Source organism: Pyxicephalus adspersus, chromosome 9, assembly GCF_032062135.1.
Source record: "Pyxicephalus adspersus chromosome 9, UCB_Pads_2.0, whole genome shotgun sequence".
Taxonomy (NCBI): Eukaryota; Metazoa; Chordata; class Amphibia; order Anura; family Pyxicephalidae; genus Pyxicephalus; species Pyxicephalus adspersus.
The window spans coordinates 40,842,028-40,867,607 of record NC_092866.1 but is presented as its reverse complement, the minus strand read 5'-3'; the positions used below and the strand labels follow the sequence as shown (position 1 = coordinate 40,867,607).

The window sequence follows — 25,580 nt, the reverse complement described above, 5'->3', positions numbered from 1 at the left end:
AGAGTTTAAATCCTCCTTCCACGGGTCTCTGGTTCAGGAACATTATTGAAATGTGTATGGAAGATCTCACATCCTCTCTTCATGGTGCTGAAGAGAGATTCTTTTCTACTTGATTCTACTGGAAACAGTAGCAAAGTTCACAGAATTATGTTTTACCCTTTACATCCTAGGGTGGACATGTTTTGAAGCCCTTACAATCGTTTGTTGGGTTTTCTTCCTTTTATTTTCATATTGTCTAAATGAATATTGTGCAAAGTTATTTTGGATTCCTTTCCCTGTATACCCTAATTCCATTTACTTAATAAATGTTATGGTTATGTTTTTCCATTTGTGGCCCACTAGGAGATTTATCTTTTCTTTCTCAGCCCAAAGACTCAGAAAAAGAGAGAGGAAATCTTGTGAAATCCACCATACAGTTGTCATTGCAACTTATGTCCCCAGTGTAAGATGTACTTTCACCTCTTTTTTATGTTATTATTCTCTAATTGTCAATACCCTTACTTGCTGTAGTGTGGTTTTTCTTTACATACACTTTAAATACCATTCACTGATAAAACAAATATTAAAAACAGTAAAAATGTTAGTGGATTTGCAGTAATAATATTTAGTCTCACAATGTCATTTAACAATCTGCTGCACATTCTGCTTGTACCACTTTTGTAAAACAATGTAAATTATAAGTAATCAGAACTGTTAAGCAACTGTATATCCTTTGAAAAAACGTCTTTAAACCTCTAGTGCAGTGTTTCTCAACTAGGGTTCCCCCTGAGGTTGCTAGGGGTTGCTTGAGCTTTTAACAATTTGCACCTAATAGGTCAGTTACAACTGACACCAATGATGTTTTTGGATATCTGTAAGGGTGACATTCTTCCCAATGGCCAGCGATGTAGTGTACTGTAAGCTGTAGATAAAGCAAATATAATTTATTTTGTGGCTACATTTTTGAGTAGCCTACACCACAAGGAACCACTCCACAGGTTTTGTTCAAATTATCTAGGGGACCAAGTTACTTAAAATGATCAGATGAGAGTGCGCATGCGCCGCCGATGAAGCAGGACGCTCCGTGATCGGCTCGGCACCCCCCGGTGCTTCAGGCGGCTCCCAGAGCAGTGTCACTCGGTAGCCACACTGCTTGTGAGCTCCACCCGGCAGCGGAACGCACCCTCAGCATACCCAGCCATGGTGGGCAAATCGGGGAAGAAAGGTGGACCCCGCAGCCCACGATCCCACTCACAGCGGCCTGGATCTAAGATGGCGGCGCTGGGGGACATGCACGCGGCTGATGCTTCAGTCCCCAGGGATGGAGACCGGGACTTGCAGGCAAGTGCTGAAGGGGGATTACTGGAGAGAGGGTGGGAAAGGAGTTCTCCCCCCCCCCCCCTTCTGCTGCACTGCCTTTGTCTGGGACACAAGGCCTGCGACCCACACAGGGAGAGGCCCCATCTTTCCCACGTGCCAGCACTCTCACTATCACTCCTGTGTCCAGCCTGAGAGATCAGTCTCTGGATCCTGTGGCCCCCTCAGATCCTTCTGATCTCCCTTTAGCCGAACGCAATCTTTACTTTAACCTGGCGCAACTACTACAATCTGAACTGTCCAAAGCTACCATGACCATAACAACTGAAGTTCGCCAGGACTTGCAGTCCTTGGGTACCAGAATTGACATATTTGAGAAAAAACTGGATGAAACAGTGTCGCAGGTTTCCCAGAATTCCAAAGAGATATCCGTACTAAACACTCAGATTGAAGACCTCCAACTTAAGCTGGATGACCTAGAAAATAGGTCCCGCAGAAACAACTTTAGGATTAGGGGCCTCCCTGAATCGGTGAAAGATGTAACAGAAGCTGTGCAACGTTTCTTACGTAAGATTTTACCTGATCTCCCGGATTCACACTTTGAAATTGATAGAGCGCATAGGGCTCTGGTGACACCTAAGCCAGATGGCCCTCCCAGAGACATTATTGTCAAGCCACACTATTTCTCTACGAAAGAAGCGCTGCTGAAAATTACCAGGGCATGGAACACATTGAAATGGAAGAGTACCCCATTCAAATATTTTCTGATATCACTCCTTTTACCATCCAACGCCGGCGGGCGCTCAAACCCCTTCTACAAGTGCTGATAACACATAAAATTAAATATCGGTGGGCCTTCCCATTCAGATTAATTTTTCAACTCCAGGGGAAGAGTTTTTCTTTTTCCTCTTTTGATGAGGGTGAGCGAATCCTTAAAGACCTGGCTCTAATTCAGAAGGCAGACGCCCCTTATATGCAGGATAAAGCAGTTGCGGCCTCGTTGTACCCTTTATGGAACAAAGTGAAAGCTTCCGGAAAGCACTCTCAGAAGACGTCCTGAAGTGCTTTGTGCAATGTTCTACTGAGTCAGTGAACATAATTTGTTGCTGCGGATCTGCTCTGGACGCTTTGCAGTGTATTTCACTAGCTGCTAATGTACTCTATGCAAGCTTGAATGTGGTTGTTAAATTGTTGCTCAAAAGACGTCCTGAAGTGCTTAATGAGATGTTCTACTGAGTCAGTGAGCATAATTTGTTGCTGCAAATCTGCTCTCAACACTTTGCAGTGTATTTCTCCAGTTGCTAATGTACTCTATGCAAGCATGAATGTGGTTGCTAATTGTTGCTCAGAAGACGTACTGAAGAGCTTAGTGAGATGTTCTACTGAGCCAGTGAGCATAATTTGTTGCTGCAGATCTGCTTTGGACACTCTATAGTGTACTTCACTAGTTGTTAATGTATTCTATGCAAGCATGAATGTGGTTGCTAATTGTTGACAGATAGTAGGAAGTTGTTTTAAAAGTGCACACGGAGTTCTGTCATTGCCATACCTTTGTTATGATTAACATGGTTGAAGATATATGTGCCTCATGGCAGCATATCTCATCCCAAACATAGGTTCTATCAGTAGACATATGTATGGATGTTTCACACTGAATGAAAATAGGATGCAGTTCAGGTCAGTGATGCCATGGGGCCAGCATTGTATTCCTGTGTACCTGACTATCACTGCAATAGTTGCGTGGGACACTATGCGATGTATTTAATGCAATGCTTAAGAATTATCTGATGACATTAGTGTAATTGTTGTGCACTGGAAGATGTTAGGCTATTGTTTACTTAACAATACAATGATACCGAACTGTTTATACATTGATCTGATTTACACTGTTAAAAAGATGTGTGCCACATGGCAGGGTAAAGCACTAGAGACTTAAGTACTATTCTTGGTGTTAAGGGATGCTGACTTACACTATTAGCCATTGGGACACAGTTCTAATGGCGATAATATGGTGCCTTCATAGTATTACCTTATCTGGGCATAACATTATTCATTATTCATTATATTCATTATTCATTTTTTTTTTTTTTTTCTTACTGATTTAGTGGCTGCCGAGCCGGTATTTAGCATGTGACTCCCGATATTGGTCTCTTAATTGTTTAAATAATACTAGTTATACGGGAGCATGTGTCCCATCAGATTCACTTTGGGGGGCTTTGGGTACTGGGGGGGTTATACATGCCCTCACCTTACAGGGATTCTGACTTGGGGTTTATTTAACGGTTTGGCCCCGGTTGGACTCTCCCTGAAGTAATGGAATTCCTGAGAATTCCTGGGTGTGGGGGGGGGGGGTCGTCCCCCGGCTTCTGGATTCCTGTGGCGCCCGGGGCTTGGGGGGGGACCTGGCCCTCCCTGGTTTAAGTAGACACTTGTTGCATTATGGTTTGCTGAATGATAGTTGCATAGTTTTGTTCAGGACATTGTCTGTTCTATGTTCTCCCTTGATGTACTCTCCTACCCATTGCTCCCTTTCTCCCCCTCTTACCCTCAGAGGAAGTGCTAACAATTGGCCTTATCTAATATCCTATTATGAAGCCGGACCTTGCTAAAGGGCCATCATCCTCTGCTGGTCTAACCGTACTATCCCATAATGTTCAGGGCCTTAATTCACCAGTAAAACGATCTAAGGCGTTCCATTATTATAACTCTCTGAAAGTGGATATTTTAGCATTGCAGGAAACGCATTTCTCCAAGACATCTGGACCGAGATATTTACATAAAAACTACCCCATTTTTTACTCCGCTAACTCTGAAAGGAAAAAATGTGGGGTTCTTTTATGCTTCCGGAAAAATTTAAACTTTGCTCCCCAGGAGATATTTAGGGATCCGGGAGGAAGGTACTTGATTGTGACAGGTATGGTGGGCTTACACCTCATAACAGTGGTATCCTACTATGCACCCAACGAAGGCCAACTGGAGTTCTTTCAGGTAATGCTGAAAGAATTATGGGCTAGGGCGAAGGGATCCCTCCTATTGTTAGGGGACTCCAATCTAGCTCTGGATCACATATTGGATAAATCCACTGTACGCAAATATAAAGACCCCCCTAAAAAAAGTCATAGATTCTCACTGCTGTTGAGAAAATATGGCCTTATAGATTGTTGGAGAGAAATGAACCCATCAGCTAGAGATTACACATATTTTTCGGCAGCGCATAACCAATATTCTCGTATTGATCATGGGTTTCTCTTGTCCCAAATGTTGCCTAATGTGCTTGGAGCCCGAATCTTATCAACTCCCTGGTCTGACCATGACCCTTTAGCCTTATATTTGACGGGCTTTAGGCGGCCTCAAGCGGGTTTCCGATGGAGATTCAACGACAGTTTTGTGTCCGATACACTGGTCAGAGAGGAAATTGAAACATTACTAAAGGGCTATTTTCAAACCAATATTGCAGGTGACACCTCACCGGCCATTAACTGGGAAGCTCATAAAGCATATATCAGAGGGGAACTAATCAAGATAGGGGCGTCCCGCAAGAGGGCACATAACACATTGATTGAGGTATGTTTCCAAGAGTACCAACGTCTGCAGGGACAGCACAAGGCCACCCCCCAGACGGACCTGAAATCCCAACTTGAAGCTAAACGCACTGAATTGAACATGCTTTTGACTACAAGAGCAGAAAAATCCATACGTTGGGCTTCTCATAAGTTCTTTTTATGGGGCGACAAACCTGGTAGTTTACTGGTAAATAAATTGAACCCTAGGCCCAAGTTCCTAGCCCTCCTCAGAATTAAAATTAAAAACGGGAAACTCTCCCAAAACCCTGAAAAAATTTTAGAGGCCTTTGAAGAGTTCTACAGTAAACTGTATGGTCCTGAGCTTTCCAATCGGGATGCAAATATTGCGGAGTTCCTAAATAAGGTTAATTTACCTAAATTGCACCCTAAACACAAAGCTATTATGGAACGTCCCTTTACGATTGATGAATTGAAGGGGGCTCTCAAAGCGCTAAAATTAAGTAGCTCGCCTGGGCCAGATGGTTTCTCGAATCTATATTACAAAACCTTTTGCCCGATACTTGCATCCCATTTGGTAAGCTATTTCAATTTTATAAGGAAAGGAAACTCCTTAAAGGGCGATGCGAATAGGGCATTCATCAGCGTGTTACCCAAACCAGGAAAAGACGCATCAGAGATTGGGAACTACAGACCCATTTCCCTCATAAACTGTGACCTAAAGATTATGACAAAGATTATGTCTAAAAGACTTGGTGCATTTTTGGGGGCCTATATCCATCCAGATCAGGTGGGTTTCATACAGCATAGACAAGCACCTGACCAAACTAGAAGGGCTATAGACCTGATATCAGCGGTTGATTCTGGCTGGGATGGAGGCCCCTCACCCCAGGCAATGGTGCTCTCCATAAACCTTCAGAAAGCGTTTGATAGCTTAACTTGGGGATACTTGTTTCAGGTTCTCACTAGGATGGACTTTGGAGCTCACTTTATTAATGTGTTGTTGGCACTCTATGACTCTCCGGAAGCAAAAATAACATTAGGGGGATTCTTCTCAAAGATGCTCTCAATTAGAAGAGGTACTAGGCAGGGGTGTCCCCTATCACCCCTACTCTTTGCGTTAGCAATTGAGCCCCTAGCAATAGCCATACGCAGGGACCCAAACATTAAAGGCATTAGGAGTGGTCAAACTGAACACAAATGTGCTCTCTTTGCAGACGATATCCTGATGTTTATTACCTCTCCGACAACTACGCTGCCCAATCTCATGAAACTGCTGGACGAATTCGGGTTATGCTCCGGTCTGCAGGTGAATAAGGCTAAATCCCAAGCCATGAATATAAATATACCCAGAGAGACATTACAGGGGCTGCAGGTTAGTTTTGACTTCAGCTGGTGTAAAGAGTCTATTCAATACTTGGGTATTCAATTGACTCCCACATATAATACCCTTTACAAAAGCAACTATGTACCACTAATTAAAAAACTTTATGTTGACCTAAGGCGATGGGCCATGTCCCCGCCGTCGTGGTTTGGACGCATAGCCGCGATCAAAATGAACTTGCTCCCGAGACTGCTATACCTATTCCGTACTTTACCTGTTCAGGTCCCGATGAAAGAAATATTAACTATTCAATCTAGGATTATGAGATTTATTTGGGCAGAGAAGAAACCTAGGATTCGCAGGGACACCTTATATGCTCCAAAACGCATGGGTGGATTGGGAATTCCGCACATGAAATACTATTATGTTGCTGCCCAGATAGGACAGCTGTCGTTGAGCACTCTGCATGGAACCAGACCTCAGTGGGTCGAGCTTGAAGGCCAGGATGGCTTTCATGGTTCCATTGAAGCCATTATGTGGTGTAAGAAGGGCCTTCGGGGCTTGGTAAAATGCCCGACACTTTCTCACTCTATTCAGCTATGGGATAAATATAAAACACACTCGACATTGACATCAGGCCATAAACCTCTTGTCCCACTTTGGAATAACCCAGACTTTCAACCAGGGCATAACACGGCTGAGTTCAAATGGTGGAGGTCCAAGGGCTTTCAACAAGTGAAAGATCTGATAGACATACGTGGTATTCTTTCATGGGACCACCTGATTAGCAAGTTTGAAATTCCTTCAACGGAACACTTTCACTACAGACAGCTGGCTTCCTTTGTTCATACGATCATAGGACGGGCCCCGAAGCCAATGCGGTCCTCCTCATTTGAAAGCACATGCTCCTCCATAGAACTGACAAAAGGACAAATCTCAGTTATCTATCAAATTCTGGTTACCCCAAACTCTAAATTGCAATATATGCTAGACTGGGAAGGGGAGTTAGGCGACACATGGGAATTGGAAGACTGGAGGGAAGTGATGTACTCTCTCTCCAAAATATCGCTGAACTCCTCTGTAGTCAAAGCAAATTATAAGGTAGCATTACGGTGGTACTTCACCCCAGTGAGAATGGCAAAAATGTTCCCATCCACATCGCCACAATGCTTCCGAGGCTGTGACGCGAGCGGTTCCATGATACACATATGGTGGTCATGCCCAATAGCTAGGGCATACTGGGACGAGGTGTTTAAAATGATAACTAAAATGCTCAAGCAAGAGCTATATTGCACGGTGGAGGCAGCCTTGTTTAATAAAATTGACTCGCATTTACCCAAACACACGCTGAAACTGGTCAGGCTGATCTTGCTGGCGAGCAGAATATCTCTGGCTAAGGCGTGGAGAACCCCGACAATACCTCTGGAACCCATAGCCACCAAGTTAAATTGGATCATGGTTAATGACAGACTCACTCACACTCTGCAGAACTCATTGTCTAAATTTGAAGACGTGTGGGAACCGTGGTTTTCTCACACCAAGTCGTAATCATTACAAACTAACACCATAACTCAGTACTGAGTGATACTCTTCATAACGCAGTGGGCACTTTCTCTCTCCTCTACCCTTCCCTATTTCCCCTCGTGTTCCTGTCTTTGTGTTTGTTTGTCTGTTAATTAGCGAGGTTGCTTCGGGTGGGCCTTCAAGTACACATTCATCGAAGTTCAGTTATCGTTGTCTAATAACTATCAAGAGATTACAATGCATTTTTCATAACGCTGTGAAGTTAACTTCCTGTAAGGTATAAATAAGTATACCAATCTGATTGTAAACTTATAAATGTCCACAGGAGGAAACAAAAAAAAAAAAAAAGAGAGATTTCTGTTGCTTGGGGTTTCTATCTGAAGTGGCCTTTCATGTTTGTTTTTACAAGATAAGAAATGTTTTATATTTTGTACCTTAATTTTGAAAACAATAAAAATATTGAAATACAAAATGATCAGATGACATCCTCATCTAATTCAACACTAACTCTAAAGTATTGTACACACATTAGAAAATTGTTGTTGTCTTACATATGTACAGCAGTCCCCCCAGACTGTTTATCAATCTACCATGGCAGAGTGATAAAAGACCATCAGGAACAACCACTGTGTATTGCTACAGGGGTGAGCACAGTGGGTTATCATTTGCTTGTCCTCCCCATCCCCATGCAGTAACTATTACAAAAGATTGTTTTCAGCAACAAGCATCTGACATTTGTATGGGGCTTAAGGACTGACACCGTTTACATTGACTGGTAATAGAAAGCTAATTTTTGTGCTTTTAATTTTTGTATATGTGATTTTAAATGTTGTACTTTTTTTGAATGATATGTATACAAATCCACTGAAAACTATTAAAGGTAGGGTAGGTAGGTAGCCTATCTAGATTGAATGCACTGCAGAAAGGTACAATCAAAATGTATGAAAACAAGCACTACTACAACACACAAACACATCAAACAGTGCAATGTTTACAGAGCCATTCTTTCTTAATTTTTGATTGCAGATCTTCTTTAAATACCTATCTGAAACTGTTACATACAAATATGCATAGTGATTGCCATATGTATGATTTTGTGGTAGTGATATGAAATATTTGAAAAATGTGTTCAAATCCATTAAAAGCATTTTTAAAATGTGCACTTCAGTACAATAACAAGTTTCAAAGAAGAATTTTGTGCATTTCTGTAGGTGGCACAGGAATAAATAATTCATGATTGTCTGGATTATAGTAAGCTCTCCTACTTTATTTTTCTATTACAGGAGAACAGTTTATGAATATAATAAGATCAAGCAGTTCAGGGTTCAGCATATTAGCTATTTGAATTAGTAGCTACAAATCACTCATACTGAATGGCAACACTGGTTTTAGTTTTGATGAACACTGCAAATATATTTCTTTTTCTATGCAAGAAGGTAAACTAGCAGTGCATGTCAAAAGCAGTGTAATAAGGAACAAGAGACAAAATCAAATTTTATATTATAGAGCTACAGGGGTCCTAATACACAATTAAAAGAAACATGCATTTGTCTATTGATTACTTACACAGCTATGGGAAATCTCTACTTTTGGAAATTTGGGTACTTTTTTTAAAACTTCTTTCGCCACATAAATACATGCTGAATAGAAAAAGCACATTTATTTCTTATGACTAACTATAAGGTGTAGTTTCCACTGGCTTTGAGCAAGCTTCAGGCTGTAAGTAAGGTGCAGATCTGGCCACAGGGCATATTCACACCTGTCTGTTTTCATGCAGAATTCTACTGCTTTAAAATGCATTTCTAGTAGGTTTTTTTTTTCATGTAGCTGGACCTAACCTCTGAGCTGTAGTTTAGATTGTTTTTAAAGGAAAACTATCTTCACTTGCCACCCTGCTGTCATCAATCTTTCACCAGCCACTGCACCTTTTGCAGGCATAGGGGCAACATAGCCTTCCTATTTTCCACTCCAGAGGACAACATCTCCTGAAAAGACTCAGTGAGCACTCTTTGAGAATGATGAAGAATGGTGCTGGCTTTGTGTAAAAGGCAAGATATAGCAGTAAGTGAGAAGTTGCAGCATCACAGGCTGATGCAACTTGATTAGTGACCGTTGCTCCACCAGAGAATATTTGGTGAATGGAAGAGAGAGTTGTATCGATTACCCAGTCTGAGGGAGGTTTATTTGCCACATCTCAGAGCTATAGAATTTTTTATTAGAAATACCCAAGGGTGGGGGTAATAAAAGGGGAAGTAAAGGTTAGAGAAGGGATTGAAGACACTTATAGTTAATATAGTACAGTATAGTACCAGCGCAGCATATATCTGGTTAGACAGGATTCACACACAAAAGCTGGAGAGTACTACAGATGATTAGTTAGGGGATCACAAAATTGTGGTCCCCCAACTAGTTCACAAAGGAAACTGTGAAAAGAAATAATGTGCACAATGATTAAGAGCCTTACATTTTAGTGTCAGTACCGATTAACTCGCATGCATGACACCCTTAACCCACCATAATCAACTATTTACAATTAATGGATGATGAAGAAATACCTTCCCTCAAGCTACTCTAATTATTTTTGCCATTGTGTTCTTATTTTACCAGTGACTTCTCTACACGTTTTTATACTTTACTATAACTTTCTACTTCAAAACTTTTACAAACTGTAAAAAAAATAGGTAGAATTTAAGACAAAATCAGGTCAGCAAAATGAAAATGATTGAACAAATGCAAAGCATTTAATTTTCAAATTATTTGTGGCCATTATAGATGCAATCGATACTTGAGAGGATGAAGAATGATTAATTTCTTGATTATATGCAGCTTTTTTTCACAGCCATATGCCCTTTTGAAGTGTTCCTTTATCAATCCAGTCAGCTGACCTTTGTCCACTGCAAAAAGTTATGTAACCAACCCACCCTCTACTTGTTATTAATATCGAAAGGGTGGAAACAAGATGTCACCTCTCTGCTCTCTAATGTCTGTAAGTTCCTTTTATGCAGAACACTCTATTGGCTTCTTCTGCTACCTCTTTCTCCCAGGTTGACAACTGCTGTTCTGGGTAAATGTGGGAATCTTAAACAGTTCCACCTAAACATATATTTACTGGTTTCCAATGCATAACTATATTTATTGGTGTTTATATTTAAATATGTGACTAAAGTTTAGCTTTAATTGATAGTTTTCCTAGAATGACTTAACAAAGCCGTTGGCAAGTATATGCTAATAAACTTGGACAAAAAAACTCCTGGGGAACATTTTTATTGCTTTCTGCTCTGGTATATACCCATTTGTTATGCACATCATGGTCCATTTAACAATGCCACCCATGTAAAAATCCACAACTCTCTCTGGGTATTAAATCTCCTCGATTGGAGGAGAGACAGTTTTGAACTTATGGCTACACAATAAATTGTACAGTGTTCACCCCAACCCCCTTTAGCCAGGCGCACTACTCAGCACTAGGGTTACAATACAGGGGGTTCTGGACAGTTTGAGAATAATACAAAGTAAATACAAAAATGGGGCATATCAGTGAGGTGGGTATAAGTGGAAAAAAGTATAGGGGTGGTACAAAGCTAACAGAATTATAGGGGTTACAGAATTCCTATGGCAACAACAGGGAACATGTGTTGCTTCCCCCACAGCTTTTTCCCACCAAGCTTAAAAATATTTCTGGGGGAACAATGCTGTAAAAATAAATTAAATGATTTAAAAAATTAGATTGTTTTACTTACTGTCGCTTTTGTCCACCCAGCTGACTCCACACCTCCAGAACGAAGCCATCAAACTGTTCATCCTTGAAAAAGTAAAGAAAAATGTAACCTGAACTCTTTATAACATGAAAGTAAATACTGTAAATCTCAATACATCCTTGCTCCAGGTCCTACTATGTAGGTAAGCTCAAAGCTCTGATGCATCCTAGTGCTTATCAAAAAGTTACATACTATGTTCAATACAGACCATTGTTCAAGACTTCCCTGTAAAAAAAAAAAGACCTGGTGCATTTGGTAGTAGATATTGTTGCAGATGCAAAGTTAATAAAAACAATTAAAGATGTGGTTTGAACGCATTGGCACATGATGCAGAACAAACTTTGAACCACTGCACACCTCCGGCTCTTACAGCTCCTTCAGAAACGGCATCCAGCAGAATCCAAGCTACTGTACAACTTGCCTCCTGATCCTTGGGGTGCCCTCCTCTACATCACTATGGCAGGGTAAACAACTGGTAAGGCACAAGAACAATTTTTTGGAACTTACAGCAAAAAGGTCTAAATATGGCTGTTGCCCGGTACATAGGAGACTCCAATGGCACTACCAGCAAGGCCTTGGATCCCATGACCAGACAGGTCAGTTGGGCTTGGGACAGAAAGGATGGCTATCTAAAGAGATGTGCCCTGTTCACTTTGACCTAGCAAACTCTCTATTACAGGTTTCAGGGGGGTTGGTAATTTCCTGCCTCATCAGTTGAAAGATATTGGCTTTCGCAAGTAATGCTGTATGTAGAAAAGTTCACCAAGTTAGGATAGGTAAGTATACCCACCTACTCTATGTTACATTTCAGGGGATTCTAACATCAAAATCAAAAAATGTATGGAGAAACCATGAGATGATGTTGTCCTCAGAGTTTTCACATAATTCCTCCCATATCGCCACTATGGAAACTCAGCTTGACGTAGTTCAGGCAAAAATCAAAGACCTTCCCCAGATACTACACTTTTCAAATTCACAAGCTTCCTGAACCTGGCAATAACATGGGGTACTTGGTAGTGATGTCCTTCGTCCCCTTTATTTTTTGCACTGACAATTGAGCCTTCATTCCAACCCAGGTATAAGAGGCTAACACTGTGCTTTGTTTATGGATATCCTAATACAACAGTGGCCAACCAGTGATCCACGGACCACTGGTGGTCTGCAGCTCCGGCCGTTGCGACCCCCAGCAGGGTCAGGGGAAGGAACACGCTGGGAGGGTGCAATGGCCAGAGCCGTGGACCATGTCTTCTGTACAGATCACAGGCTCAGAGCAGTGGGCGGGTTGTGTCTCTGGGTTGTGTCACAACCCCCCACTCCCCCATCGCATTTTTTTCCAAGGTAAGAAAAGATACACTTTCATCAGTAAACCAGGGTGATCCAGTAAACTAGAATGGATTTGGTCCAGGAAGGAAACATTTGATAACAAATAGCAAATGACTTTTAAAAAATCCATTCCAGGCCCATTGTGTGATGCATTTGGCTCTGCCCACCACATGCTTGATAACTCATTTTGCAGCTGTTTTCACAAGTGTGACGCAGAACTGAAGATCACTTTCTCCCGCAGAACTGAAGATCATTTTCTCCCCAGAGCAGAAAATTCATTGATTTGCAGTAATACTCAGGAGGTGGCCTATAAACCGCTGACACATTTATGTCGAACATCGGTTTTCCTGTATCATGCCATTCCTCTCTTTTCTCCTTCTTGTTGGAAATGTGGCAAAGCCCCAGGTTCTCTGCTTCATATCTTTTAGCAATGTTCCAGGGTTAGAAGGTTCCAGGACCAGCCCTGCTCCCTTTCACAAAAAGTGATGGAAAATGGCCTGCTGGATGACCTGGTATTCTTCCTTCTGCACAACCATACTGCCTACCAATCAATATATGAAACTGAAACTATAATGAAATCATGCTGATGAAAGATCTCATCACTAGTTATACTACCAATCTGCCTACATCTGTAATATGTGGCTTTATTGGCAGTAATGTTAGAACACGGTGCAATACAAGGGTCTATTGATTACTCCAAAGTCCATTTCGGAGTGATGCTATTTATATTCTTAGAGCCTATCATTTGGAGAATCACCTTACACTTTACCCTCCCTGTATTTCTCTTCCCACAATTAGGAAGAGAAACTATATTTTTTAAACTACATTTCTCTTCTCTCTTCTTTAACTCTTAGTTTCTTCAAAAAAAGGAAAACTTAAATGGGGTTTTGAGACTTCACTATTTCTCGATATACAGGTAATCCTTATTTAACGACTAAATAAGCTCGTCGTTTACCAACCATCCGCACTTACAACTGGCTCTCAGATGAGTACACTGTACAAGTAAAGTCGCGCAGCATCTTCAGACTTCTGGGCTCCATCATTCTTCCTCCTTCACAATGCAAGTCTGCAGTCTGTCAGTGAACATGCTACAGACACACTGCACACTTGCAGAACAGCAGACCGGGTCTTTACTATGCTCCTTGCTTAACGATTAATTCACTTAAGGACCAGGTCCCTGAAGCTGAACCTGGTCGTTAAGTGAGGAGCATCTGTACACCAGCATCTAGGCATTAAATGCTTTCTGAGATGGCTAGCTTTATTATCTGGCCTGCACATACCTCCTATAATATTGTTTTGTTAAGACTGTCAGTTGATCAAAGTTTTTATGATAACTTGTTTTTGAGTTGTTCACTTCAATATGCCATGGTGTTTATATGCAATATATGCTTGTTGGGCTACATTCTATTCCTGATGCAGTCTGTAATATTTTTCCATGTTGCTGTTAAATAATTTATAATAATAGAAAAAAAAAAGAAAACAGGGTATCCTGCAACGGGAGATGAATGTGATGATAAAATTGTAATGTATTTGTTTTGGTAGGCAGTGAATGCAAATTTCCACACATCACTAGGGTGTACCTTTAATAACAGGTGCAAAGAGCAGTAACCCATGGCAATCAATCACAAGACTGATTTTCATTAGTTTTACCTCAATAAACATCTAAAAGCTAAAGCTAGTTGCTGTGGGAGAAAAAACATAATTGCTCTTTGCATAAGGGTATTAAATATGCCAAGTAGGTCTATATTTAATATTGCTAAGAGAAATCGTAAAATGTGCAGTAACACGTGGAAGCCATTCAGAATTCTTTTATTATTCTAGCTATTCTACAATGATGAAATATGAAGTGTTTGCTAAAGAAAATTAAATACGCCATAGAAGTGTCTGTTTACAAAACCATATGATTGATTTCATGTTTTGTCATTTTTTACCTTGTAATCATTTTCACATAAGAAATGTTCAAATCACAAAAATTAATATCACACTGGTGTGGAATTTTTGACAACGCTAAATGTCTTCTTAACTTACAAATGAATAGGCTATTTTTTTCTGTGTATCCCCAGAAAACAGATATTAACATCCGGAAGCTGATTTTTAAGTAGCAAAAATATGTACTCCGTGAAACATTGTCAAAATGCAGTTTTCATGGTGAGAAAGCAAGTGAGTGCAGAAAATAGTTTTTATGCATACAATAATGCATTTAATAAAATGAGCATACAAAAAAGAATTAAAGCCGCATACACACGTGCAATTCTTGTCGTTGGAAAGGATCTTTCACGATCCTTTCCAACGATAAGAACCGCACGATGCATGAACGGTGCTGTACATACAGCACCGTTCTGCTCTATGGAGAGGGGAGGGGGGAGAACGACGGAGCAGCACCCTGCTGCGCGCTCTCTCCCTTCCCTTGTATTAGGATCGCTCGTTGTTCATCGTTCGTGGATCCGCCATGATGAATCCACGGACGATGAACGACACGGGCTGTACACACGCCAGATTCTTGCCCGATTTCCGGCCGAAGCCGATTATCGGGCGAGAAAAATTTGACGTGTGTACGTAGCTTAAGGGTTCAAATAAGCAAAAAATACAGGGGAATAAAATTACTTCATGCATTATGCTTTTTGTGCATTAGGTTAATATGTTTTGATTTTGCTTCAAATATAAAATACAAAATTGAAACCTTCCCCAAATGAATGGGGAAAAAGGAAAACCTTTGCAAACCACTAAGCCATTATTATATTCATATTTAATTTATACAAATAATATATTTATTTCCATTAAGTGTTATAAAGTGTAATAAAGAAATACATGTTCATTGTAGAATATCTATCTACACCAAAGATTGTGGAGAATATTATACTTTTGATCCTAGCTACATCACAATACACATGAAAAAGAAACACACATGGAGGGACAGATTTTGATATAATTAGAGGATACAGTGAACATGAATTGACTCGGAAGAATGATAAATCTAATTCTACAATAATGGAATCTGACCAGAAGTCTAGTTGTTTAATCTAGAAATATAGCATAGGAATTAAATTGGTCCAGCTTGAATACAGACAAATCTTTTGAAGATCAAGTCTGCTGAAAAAATCATTATAAATATATATATATATATATATATATATATATATTTATTGTGTCCCCCCTCATTTTTCAAGTGGAAAAGTGAAAATAATTTCCACTGGATTGATCATACATTATCATTGAGAGTCAGGTGAACGAAAAAATAGAAAAAGCTGAATGCTGAATAAACATAGAAGCTTTATATTCAATATGATATGGAAATAATGGTAATTTATAGGAAAAGTTTTTATAGTTACTTGCATAGTCATTTAGTTGCCTGAAAAGACTTATTTCTGCTTGGATTTGTTAATCCCTACAAAATGTTTGCAGAAATCCCTAAACAGACACAGCCAAAAAGCATCACCCATAAAAACCAAAAAAAGAAAACCCATAAAAAGAAAAAAAAATAACTACAATATAGTGTACTGTACTCCACAAGCCTGCAAACAAAAAATATTTTGCAAGAACCAGCAAACCTGCTGAACTAGTGACTGCTTAAACAAAATGTTTCTAAAAGTTCTACATATCCTTTTAAAACAACGGCAGCAAGGTGGCTTGGAAGTAAGTGCGCTGGCCTTTGCAGCGCTAGGTCCCAGGTTTGAATCTCGGCTGGTACAGGACACTATCTGCATGGAGTATGCAGGTTTCCCCCGTGTTTGTGTGGGTTTCCTCCCACATCCCAAAAACATGCAGTTAGGATTATTGGCTACCACCCCAAAATTGACCACAGACTGTATAAAGACATATGACAATGTAACTAAGTGTTGTTCGTGGAGTAGAGAAAAAGGAAACGGTTTGAGTCTCTTAATTTAGTGCAAAAAATGTAATTATGTATTAGTACATTCTTGATCCATACATAATTATACATATAATTTAAATTCAATATATTGTATCCTATTCCTTGTTACACGTCACAAGGTTTGGATACTTCTCCAAGACAATTGATTCTCTGAAGTCATACAGTGTTAAATATATGCATAAAGTGGGACCTGTTTTTGGCCATCTGTGTTAGAGTAGTATTATTAAGTTACAAATATTGCCTAATATAGGCTTCGGAGATACATAGCCTAACAAGCTGAGTACAAGCCACTACACAAATCCAGGTCTTACGACGCTGTCCTGACTTTCATTCATACTCGGGTAAGTGCACTGCTCTGTGCAGATCTACTCCCTTACCCTTCCTCTATTGTACTATACCATAAAGGACAATTAAAGCAATATTTGTAACCTAATATTACTACTCTAACACAGATGGCCAAAAACTGCTGCAAGTGAAAACCTTACTTCCCTTACGAGCTACATAAAGTACTGGGATACATCGCTCCTGCAGAAGTAACTTCATAGATGTTATGTCCAACACCACCTATTTAATACATGGATCTGCGGATATACTAGAGGTGGCTCACCATAACACTTTAAGGTAAAAGAACCAACATCCACATTTACTAGACATATGACTCTGGTAGGGACATTAGATTGTGAGCCCCTTTGAGAGCTAGTTAGTGACATGACTATGGACCTTGTACAGCGCTGTGTAATATGATGGGGCTAAATAAATACTGCGTAATATTAACAATAATAATTCAATCCTAATTTGAAAAATCCGAAAAGAGCAACTTTTTTATGCCTCCTACAGAAAACTTCTAAACTACCATTAATGCCAGCCCTAGAAATAGTCCTCTCTTTCTGGAGTTAATGGCAATACCTAATATTTGTTGCACAGTCTCTCAGAAGTCAGCACTCTGGCCTTTGCAGTCCTAGGTCCCAGGTCTGAATCTCAGCCAGGACACTATCTGCATGGAGTATGCAGGTTCTCCATGTGTCTGGGTGGGTTCCCTCTGGATACTCCAGTTTCCTCTCACATTACAATTGAAGATTTATGACTATGGTGGGAAATTAGATTGTGAGCATTTTTGGAGGACAGCTAACACCTTAACTTTGTAAAGCGCTGCGTAATGTTCTCACTATATAAATACTGTGTAATAATAATCATATGTGTGCATATGTGTACATGTGCATGAGGAAGGAGGTTTTAACATTGTTTCGTTTAAAATTTAAAATGTTTTAACCTAATTTTTTTATCTCAAGGGAGCTAAGAAACTAAGCATAGACTGTGCTTGATCACTTTTTTCCTGGCCAGATGTTTTGACAGCTCTGAACCTGGGAGTGCTCACAGCTAACCACTTTTAAGTTCACCCTTCAAAAAGCAGCCTAACAAATTGTTGATTGTGATGATTCTCACTAAAAAAGTTGATTAAATCTAAAAAGGGTTCTCTGGCCCAATCACTTGCCAGTGGCAATTTTTAGCTTCAGCTACTGAACTCTGTGAACACTTTCTCAAAAGGTGAATGCAACATTTTTATATTTCAATTGTGGCTAATAAAAACAAAGTGTACATTTTTTATCTAAAAAAAGTTTCACAGCACTTTAAGGAAAAATCAGACATATCACTAAACATTCATCTTTGTTCAATATTTGGCATAATAAACAAATTTTTAAAGAATAGCTTTTAAAATCCAATATCTAAGGAGTGTTTTTATGTAAATGAACAAATAATGGGGTATATATTCTCGAGTTGTCCAAAGAACAAGAGACTTAATTCCAGAACAAATATGTAGAAGATATTCTGTATACGGCATTAGGCCTTTGTATAAAAACAGCTGTAGTCAGCCTGAGAGACAAATGGCCAGAGAGACTGCAGAATCTTCAGTTCAAGCTACTTACAACTACTTGGATAATGCTCAACTAAAAGCTTTCTGCTCTTGCAGCCTTAGTAGACAAAGCCTAAAAGCTCTAGATGGATTATTACCTTTCTAAGGACTAGGTAGTAATATTATGGTATTCCAAGCATTGTTATCCAATTATTCCCTTTAGGAATTATAGGCATTTTATCATTTTTTAAATCCTGCTATTGGTGAACAGTTTTATTAGCAAGAAAAAAAATACAGTTAAAAAAAACAAAGAAGGGGTGCAATAGAAACAAATTGCCAGATTAGACAATTTTTTAGAGTAAAAGTACAAAATTCAATAGATTAGGCTAAATATCAGAATATTATTAAAAAGAAAAGCACAGAATATTTAGGTTTTTCGGGTAGAATATTCTGAAAATAGTTCTGGCATACTAATGGTAACAAAACAATAACAAACAATTAACCAGCACGTGTTGTTGTCTATGTGTGGCTATTAATATTTAATAGGTATATACTGTAAGGTCGTACTATCCCTGCAGAATCTCACTGCTACAACGCAGTATATAACATATTGCTGTCTGGTCATCAATCCAAGGAACAGAGTGTGTGTTAAAGAAAGAAATCCATTATTCACATATTAGACTTTGATTTGCTCAAAAGCTAATAAGGCTGAGATGGAGTATGTATAGGGCATACCGTATTTTCCGGCGTAAAAGACGACTTTTTAACCCCGAAAAATCTGTGCCAAAGTCGGGGGTCGTCTTATACGCCGGGTACTTACCAATCACATACAAGCTACAAGCTAATACATCATCTGTTCGGGTGCTGCACATAGGGAGTAACACCATGGTGGAGGGACCCGGCTGTACCCTGAACGGGGAGAAGATACGAGCTCGGGTTACCAAGAGTCAGTGTCAGAGAGCTTCGGGGGAATGTGGTGAGCCATGCGGTATAGATGTATTTATATGCGTGTTATAGAATATTGTGATTTACAAATCAGCCACTAGGTGGAGCTGTGTGACTACTTTACATAGAAGGGTAGACAATTCTATTATTTAAAGTAAAAATTTTCTTTGTTACTGTTTTTTTTAAGTGCAACAAACTCTATATTTTAACTGGAAAAGCTGGGGGTCGTCTTATAGGCCCAGTCATCTTATACGCCAGAAAATACAGTAGTTAAGACATTTCCCAAGCTTGGCTTGAAATGATGTGCTTTGTCAGTGCTAGATTCACTGAAGTAATGTAAAGACAATAAAGGACAGGAACACTGACATTATGCTGTCAGACTAAACTGTGGTCAGCCTGTAATGCTTCTTTGAATATGGCAACGGAGCTTTCACAGCTGAACAGTGTTATGGTACATTACATAGGTATCGCTAAACCGAATAATGTCTTTTTTTATTTCAGGACGAATAAAGGAGAAATTGTTTTAATGCAGTAAAGGAGAAACGCCTTTATTGAGAGTATTCATTCCACTAATTCTTTGTCACGTGCTCAATCACAGCTATATATTGAAGAAAAACAGGGAAACACACCATACTTGCCTAATTTTAGTGGCACCCCAATGCAAGAAATTCACCTGTACTGCAGTACATGGCAACTAATATGCATTTATTGTGGTACAGAACTGCATAATATTTTAGTGCTCTATAAAAAAAAAAAAGTAATAAGTAATAAATTAAAGTGTTTGGGTGGTGGTGGGTTGGGACAAATTATATACTATCCGGGTTGTTAATATTATGTTTTTATTCATATTGTATACAAGTTGCAACTACATAAAAACTGTTAGCTAGAATTGGGCTTTAATTTTGTTTGTCTCTTGCTTAAAGTCTTTAAAACTACAGGACCATATAACACTACTCTATCGATGAGGTGTCAATGCTGCTACACAATTTCACTGAAGAATGGACAGTGTTGTAAATTATTGTAAAAACAAAGTGTTACAGAGAGGGCTGCTGTTTTAATGAAATTGACAGACTCCAGCATATAGAGTATGTCATTGGTGCTTTTGAAAACACCAGTCTGTTTTTAATTTTATCTGTTTTATTTCCCACTTAATTCTGTCCCAATTGGAGCTGTCAAACCTCTGCTAACCCAGTAAACCAATGCTTGCCTGTTCTTTTATGCCCCTTCCAACGTATCTATTTATAATCATATAAACCTGTAAGGTCAACAGTGTTATGTGGAATAGCCATTTAAAAAAAGAAAAACAACTTTTCTAACCTTCGCAGTTTGCACCATGGTTTCTGCAAGATCTTCAATCTCCTCTTCACTGTTAAACACATTCTCGAAGTCCTGGTAAGCCCATCCATCAAATAAGACTCGAGGAACTAAAACACAATCAGTGAACAACATAAACCTAAATACTTTATTGTTTACAAAAAGGCATTACCAATGTATTTTAGTCATTCCAATTCATTGCCAATCATAGTTCACATATGGCACTTTATAAACAGGGAATTAGACATTCCCCCAAACATCCACACTAAGTAAAAAAAAAAAAAAAAAGGACTTTTACAAAATATTTTTCTTGGAGTCCATTGTGGGACACAGGAATCTTGTACCTTTGATTATACCACAAATTACAGAAGGACTAGGCACTGGCAAAGAAAAAAGACTGTAAGCCCCCACCCCCACCCACACTACCTACATGCCTTTGTATGTAGCAACTAAGACCAACAGCATGATCACAAACAGAGCGTAATGTCTTCTCATCGTTTGAGTATTTTGTATCTTCAGGTTTTCCAAAAGCAGTCCACAGACACAGAAACACATTCAACAGACCTAAAAAACACCTGTAGGATCTGATAACGAGTAAACAGTAACAGCCATATCTGAAAAGCAAAGGAGCAAAGATCTCAAATTCAGGATCAAGCCCTGAGAAAAAATATCACTTGTAAAAGAACAAACAAGTATATCAACACTGGGCTGGCACAATATTTATACCTGAGAGCAGAAACAACCTTCAAAAAATAAAGGCACTTATGTACCAACATGACTCTACACAGCAGAATGACAGCGAGAGCTCTGAACAAAAAAAAGGGAGCCAACGGTGGTATCCAAAGTATATCCAAAGTATACCCAAAGTATATTCAAAGGTTAACACTCACATACCACAAAACTAGAATATAATTATATATAGAACATAGACTAGAACAAGGGAAACCCAGAAGCCATGGACCATTCAGATAACCTAGTTCATGAGACCTGTTGGAGATCAACGAGGAAGAACCAGAGGCCTCCTCATTCAAGGGAAGTACAAAACAAATCTCAACTAGAACAGAACAAGGAAATAAACCCATATGAGGAGGTCATAAGGACTGGGATCAGCTATTCAGTGGGAAAATTAGGAGATGAAGATTTGTAGGGTCTCTCTTGATACCTCTTGAGGAAAGCAGATCCAAATATGCACTGTGCCTCACAGCCTAAAAATCTTGACAGTTAGGGTTAACCAGAGGACATCAAGACGTTGTTGTGATCTGTCAGAACCCTCACCTGATTGCACTCTGAGGGGTATCCCAAAGCAACTGGGTACCATTATACCAAATGACAGATGTCATCACCCTCGGGGAGGGTGGGAACAAGCCACAGCAAGCAGAGAGTAGGAATGGACCAGTGTCAGAGTTCCACATAGGATGCAACCGAGGGGAAAGCTTCCTCAATGCTAAATGGCAGGAAACAGAGAGTGATCAAGTCCACCTTCTGTGGTAGAACTGGTGTTAAGAAAGGAATTTGACAATAGTGCCAAATGACCTAAAAGTGGTAGTTCTGATGTCTTGGCCCGAATGGCTTACTTAGTTAAAGGAGTTTTCAGAGACACTGGGCTACATTTTTTTTGATTGTCAATGTACAATTTTCCTGTGGGCAGAAGTAGGTCTGTGTCTCTTTCTAGGTCTTCCAATGGGTAACAACAACCTACATTGACATCAACATATGCTTTAACTGTACCGTATTTACTGTATTTTGAATTCTCCACACAGTATAAACACACCCTCTACCCATTGAGACCTGAACCTGCTAAGATAGAGCAGACAGTCTTATAGAAGTTGGTTTTTTTTTCTGGTGAAACAAAGAAGACAAAACGTTGATTCTGTTGGCCTAGTTCTGTCCGTACAATGGTGACACTATACTGGGATGCGTTTATGTTCACTCTGCTAAGATAGTATGATTCTGGCACCACTAAGGTTGCTTTCCGCAAATATAGCACTGGTTTGGAACTTCCATAGATTTTTCTGACTTTGTGTTGTTTTTACCCTGCTACCACCCAAATCTTCTGAATCTAAGACTACAGCTTATGGCTCAGTATTGAGTTTACAGTTAAAGTGTAACAATGCAAACTTGTTTTGGTGTGAGTTCACATATAACTGTGATACCAATTTGGAATTAAAAAAATCTAACCCTGGGTATGATAGAGACATATGTATATTTATACGTAAAGGTTTGTAAAACATATGTAAGGTTTGTGAATTCTAACCCTGCATAACTTTAAAAAGCTACACACACAAATAATCCCATAAATACCTTGACACTAAAAAACGTAATTGCGACTCAATATTATTTCTTCTAAATAAAAATCAGACTTTTCTTTGGGGTTTTCATTCAACAGAATAATTTAAAAAATAACACACACACACACACACACAAAATGTTACTGATAAAATTTAAAAGATCTTTACCCTAATGTTTTTTTTGTAAACCTTTTAAAGCAATCACTACAAACAAGAGGTTCCTGTAGCTCACAGTGAGACTTGAGACTGAACCTGGCTCTTTTTTTCATTAATCCCACTGTCACTCAAGAAGCATTGATTTGTACAATCAAGCACTGATGGACCTTGACCTTGGAGTCAGCTTATATTTTTTTGTATTCTTTGTAAGTTCCTAGTGATGGTCATATAACCTTTGTCTTTACCATGTTTGTCTATAATTTTCTTTCTGATCCTCCCATTTAACAGGCTATTACTCAGATCACATTCGTAGATATTGCTATGCCCTCATGTAAAGTGTGTAACAAACTCTTGCCATCTAAGACATAAGGTAGGAGTTTGTTACACACTGTACAGGAGGTAACAGTGTCATCTACAGGTAGCCAACATTAATGCACAAAAGATCATTTAAACTAAACTTATTGGCAGTTGGCGAGCTTCCGCCATATTCAGCAAGTACAGCATACATGTTGATTATAGCACAGTGCAGTCATCCTGCAGAGATGGCAGGCCTAGGACCTGTCATTGCTGCATCCTAGGGAACCACCATCTTCACAACGGACGTCCATGGAAATGGTGATCTTTTTACTCGTTATTTAAATTATCCCCAGCAGGTGTCGCTGAAATATAGCCGGTCTCTAATCCACACAGAGCATGCATTGTGTAGTTTGCAGCTTAAACAAAAAGCCATTAGGAGCCAGGAAGTTAGTTTTCTTTCAAAAGAGGCATTGCATATCTCTTTAAACAAATATTGTACAGTTCAGCTCAGTTTTAATTGGCTTTGTTTTGAAAACAACAAAGTTTCACTCACCAATTTTTGTAGTCTTAGAATTCTTCTTAATGTCTTTTATCCATCCTAGAAATAAATAAATGTAAATTACCATATTTAAAAAATTCCACCTAAAATTTGGAATTGTAACAAAGAATATGTTACTGTATATCTGTAAAGGCAAAATCAAGGTGTTTCAAAATGGAGAAACTATGGAGGCCTCAATTGTGGACATCTTCCTAAAATGCCAAATGTTTGGCCGTGACATTGATTTACTGGATTCAAAACTATAGGAATATTGGAAGAAATAGATGAGGAGTTCCAACTTTCAGAAATCAAAATTTCAGATGGGAACAAAAATGGCAACCTAAATATTTTTTCCTACAGATTTATTTTCATATTTGTGTTCTGAATAACAATTAAACGATTTGGTAGTACCCAATGAAAGCAAAGTTTCTTTACCACAGTTCTTCCAGGATTTACAAGCTTAGAGAAAAGCTAAAAGTACAGTAATACTTTCTAATTTAAAAAATCTTTTTTTTAGTACTGGATAACATTGAGTAGTTTTTAAATCCCTCCCGTATCTTTATTACAAATTTCCTTTTGCCAGAGAGCCAAGCTTTTTGTGTCCTTAGCTGAGGTGGGTTCGTTGCATTTATCTAAAAAAAAGCCATTAGAGAGCAATTTTTAAGAGCAGTATTGCTATGGAAAAGGTCAAGAGCCTGGCTCTGAGCCAAACAAGTCAAATTGACCAGTTAAGACAAGGTGAATGATCATTAAACCCAACCCAAAACTAAAATGGGTCAGCAGATAATCAGTTTGTCCATTTTTTGCCAGTGAGATGCTGCCAGATCTAATGCAGTAATTATAGCGCACAATATACTTGCCAGATCAAAATGCATTTGCCACCATTCATTGCACATCCAGACTACTCAAATTTTAATGGAGAGTCAAGGCCTACGTAAGGTTGCAGGTGCAGTTTCAAATCCACCATACTCTGTATACATATAGGAATCAGCAATTTTATCAGTAATTTGGCATTGATTTCCACCAACATTTGCTGTGGAGAGGAATTTAAAACTTTAGTTTAAAATCATTAAAATCATTGCTTCTTCCCTTGGTATTCTGATTAAAATATAGATAAAATTGTACCCCCCCCCCCCCAGTAAAGTCATACTATAAAATATTATACTATTTATAGTATACATTTATATAAGACAAAGGGGCAAAGCAAGATGTAGGTACATAAAGAACAAGTTTATGGTAAAGATTTATCTTAGAGATAAATAATTATTAGGGAGTAGTGATGGGGTCTGGGCATAGTTTTTGGTGCTGTGAACTTAACACTACCAGTGCTCCCCCCTGATCCTCTGTCAGCAAACCCAAGTGAATTCTATAAATGTCAGGTAACAGTGGTTATGCTGCTAATCCCATGCACCATTACAGGGTAAAAAATCGTCCCCATAGCCAGAGGGGCTGAGTAAAAAGCCAGAGGGGCTGAGTATTCTAATTGGCTAGGGCAGGGGTCAGCAACCTTTACTATCAAAAGAGCCATTTTGCCTCCTCTTCCACTAAAGAAAAATAGTCTGGAGCCGCAAAA

At 39.2% G+C, this 25,580-nt stretch overlaps 1 protein-coding gene across 3 annotated transcripts in view; it reads right to left on the bottom strand.

Annotated features, from left to right (window-relative positions):
• The window catches only part of CHID1 (chitinase domain containing 1), a 339,220-nt gene that overhangs the window by 301,822 nt on the left and 11,818 nt on the right, over positions 1-25,580 (bottom strand). For all 3 annotated transcript variants that reach the window (XM_072421678.1, XM_072421680.1, XM_072421679.1), the window contains exons 5-7: positions 24,023-24,067; positions 20,732-20,838; positions 11,406-11,467 (exon numbers count right to left, since the gene is read on the bottom strand). In XM_072421678.1, the coding sequence (XP_072277779.1) occupies positions 11,406-11,467; positions 20,732-20,838; positions 24,023-24,067 (214 nt within the window). The remainder of the gene's footprint in view (positions 1-11,405; positions 11,468-20,731; positions 20,839-24,022; positions 24,068-25,580) is intronic.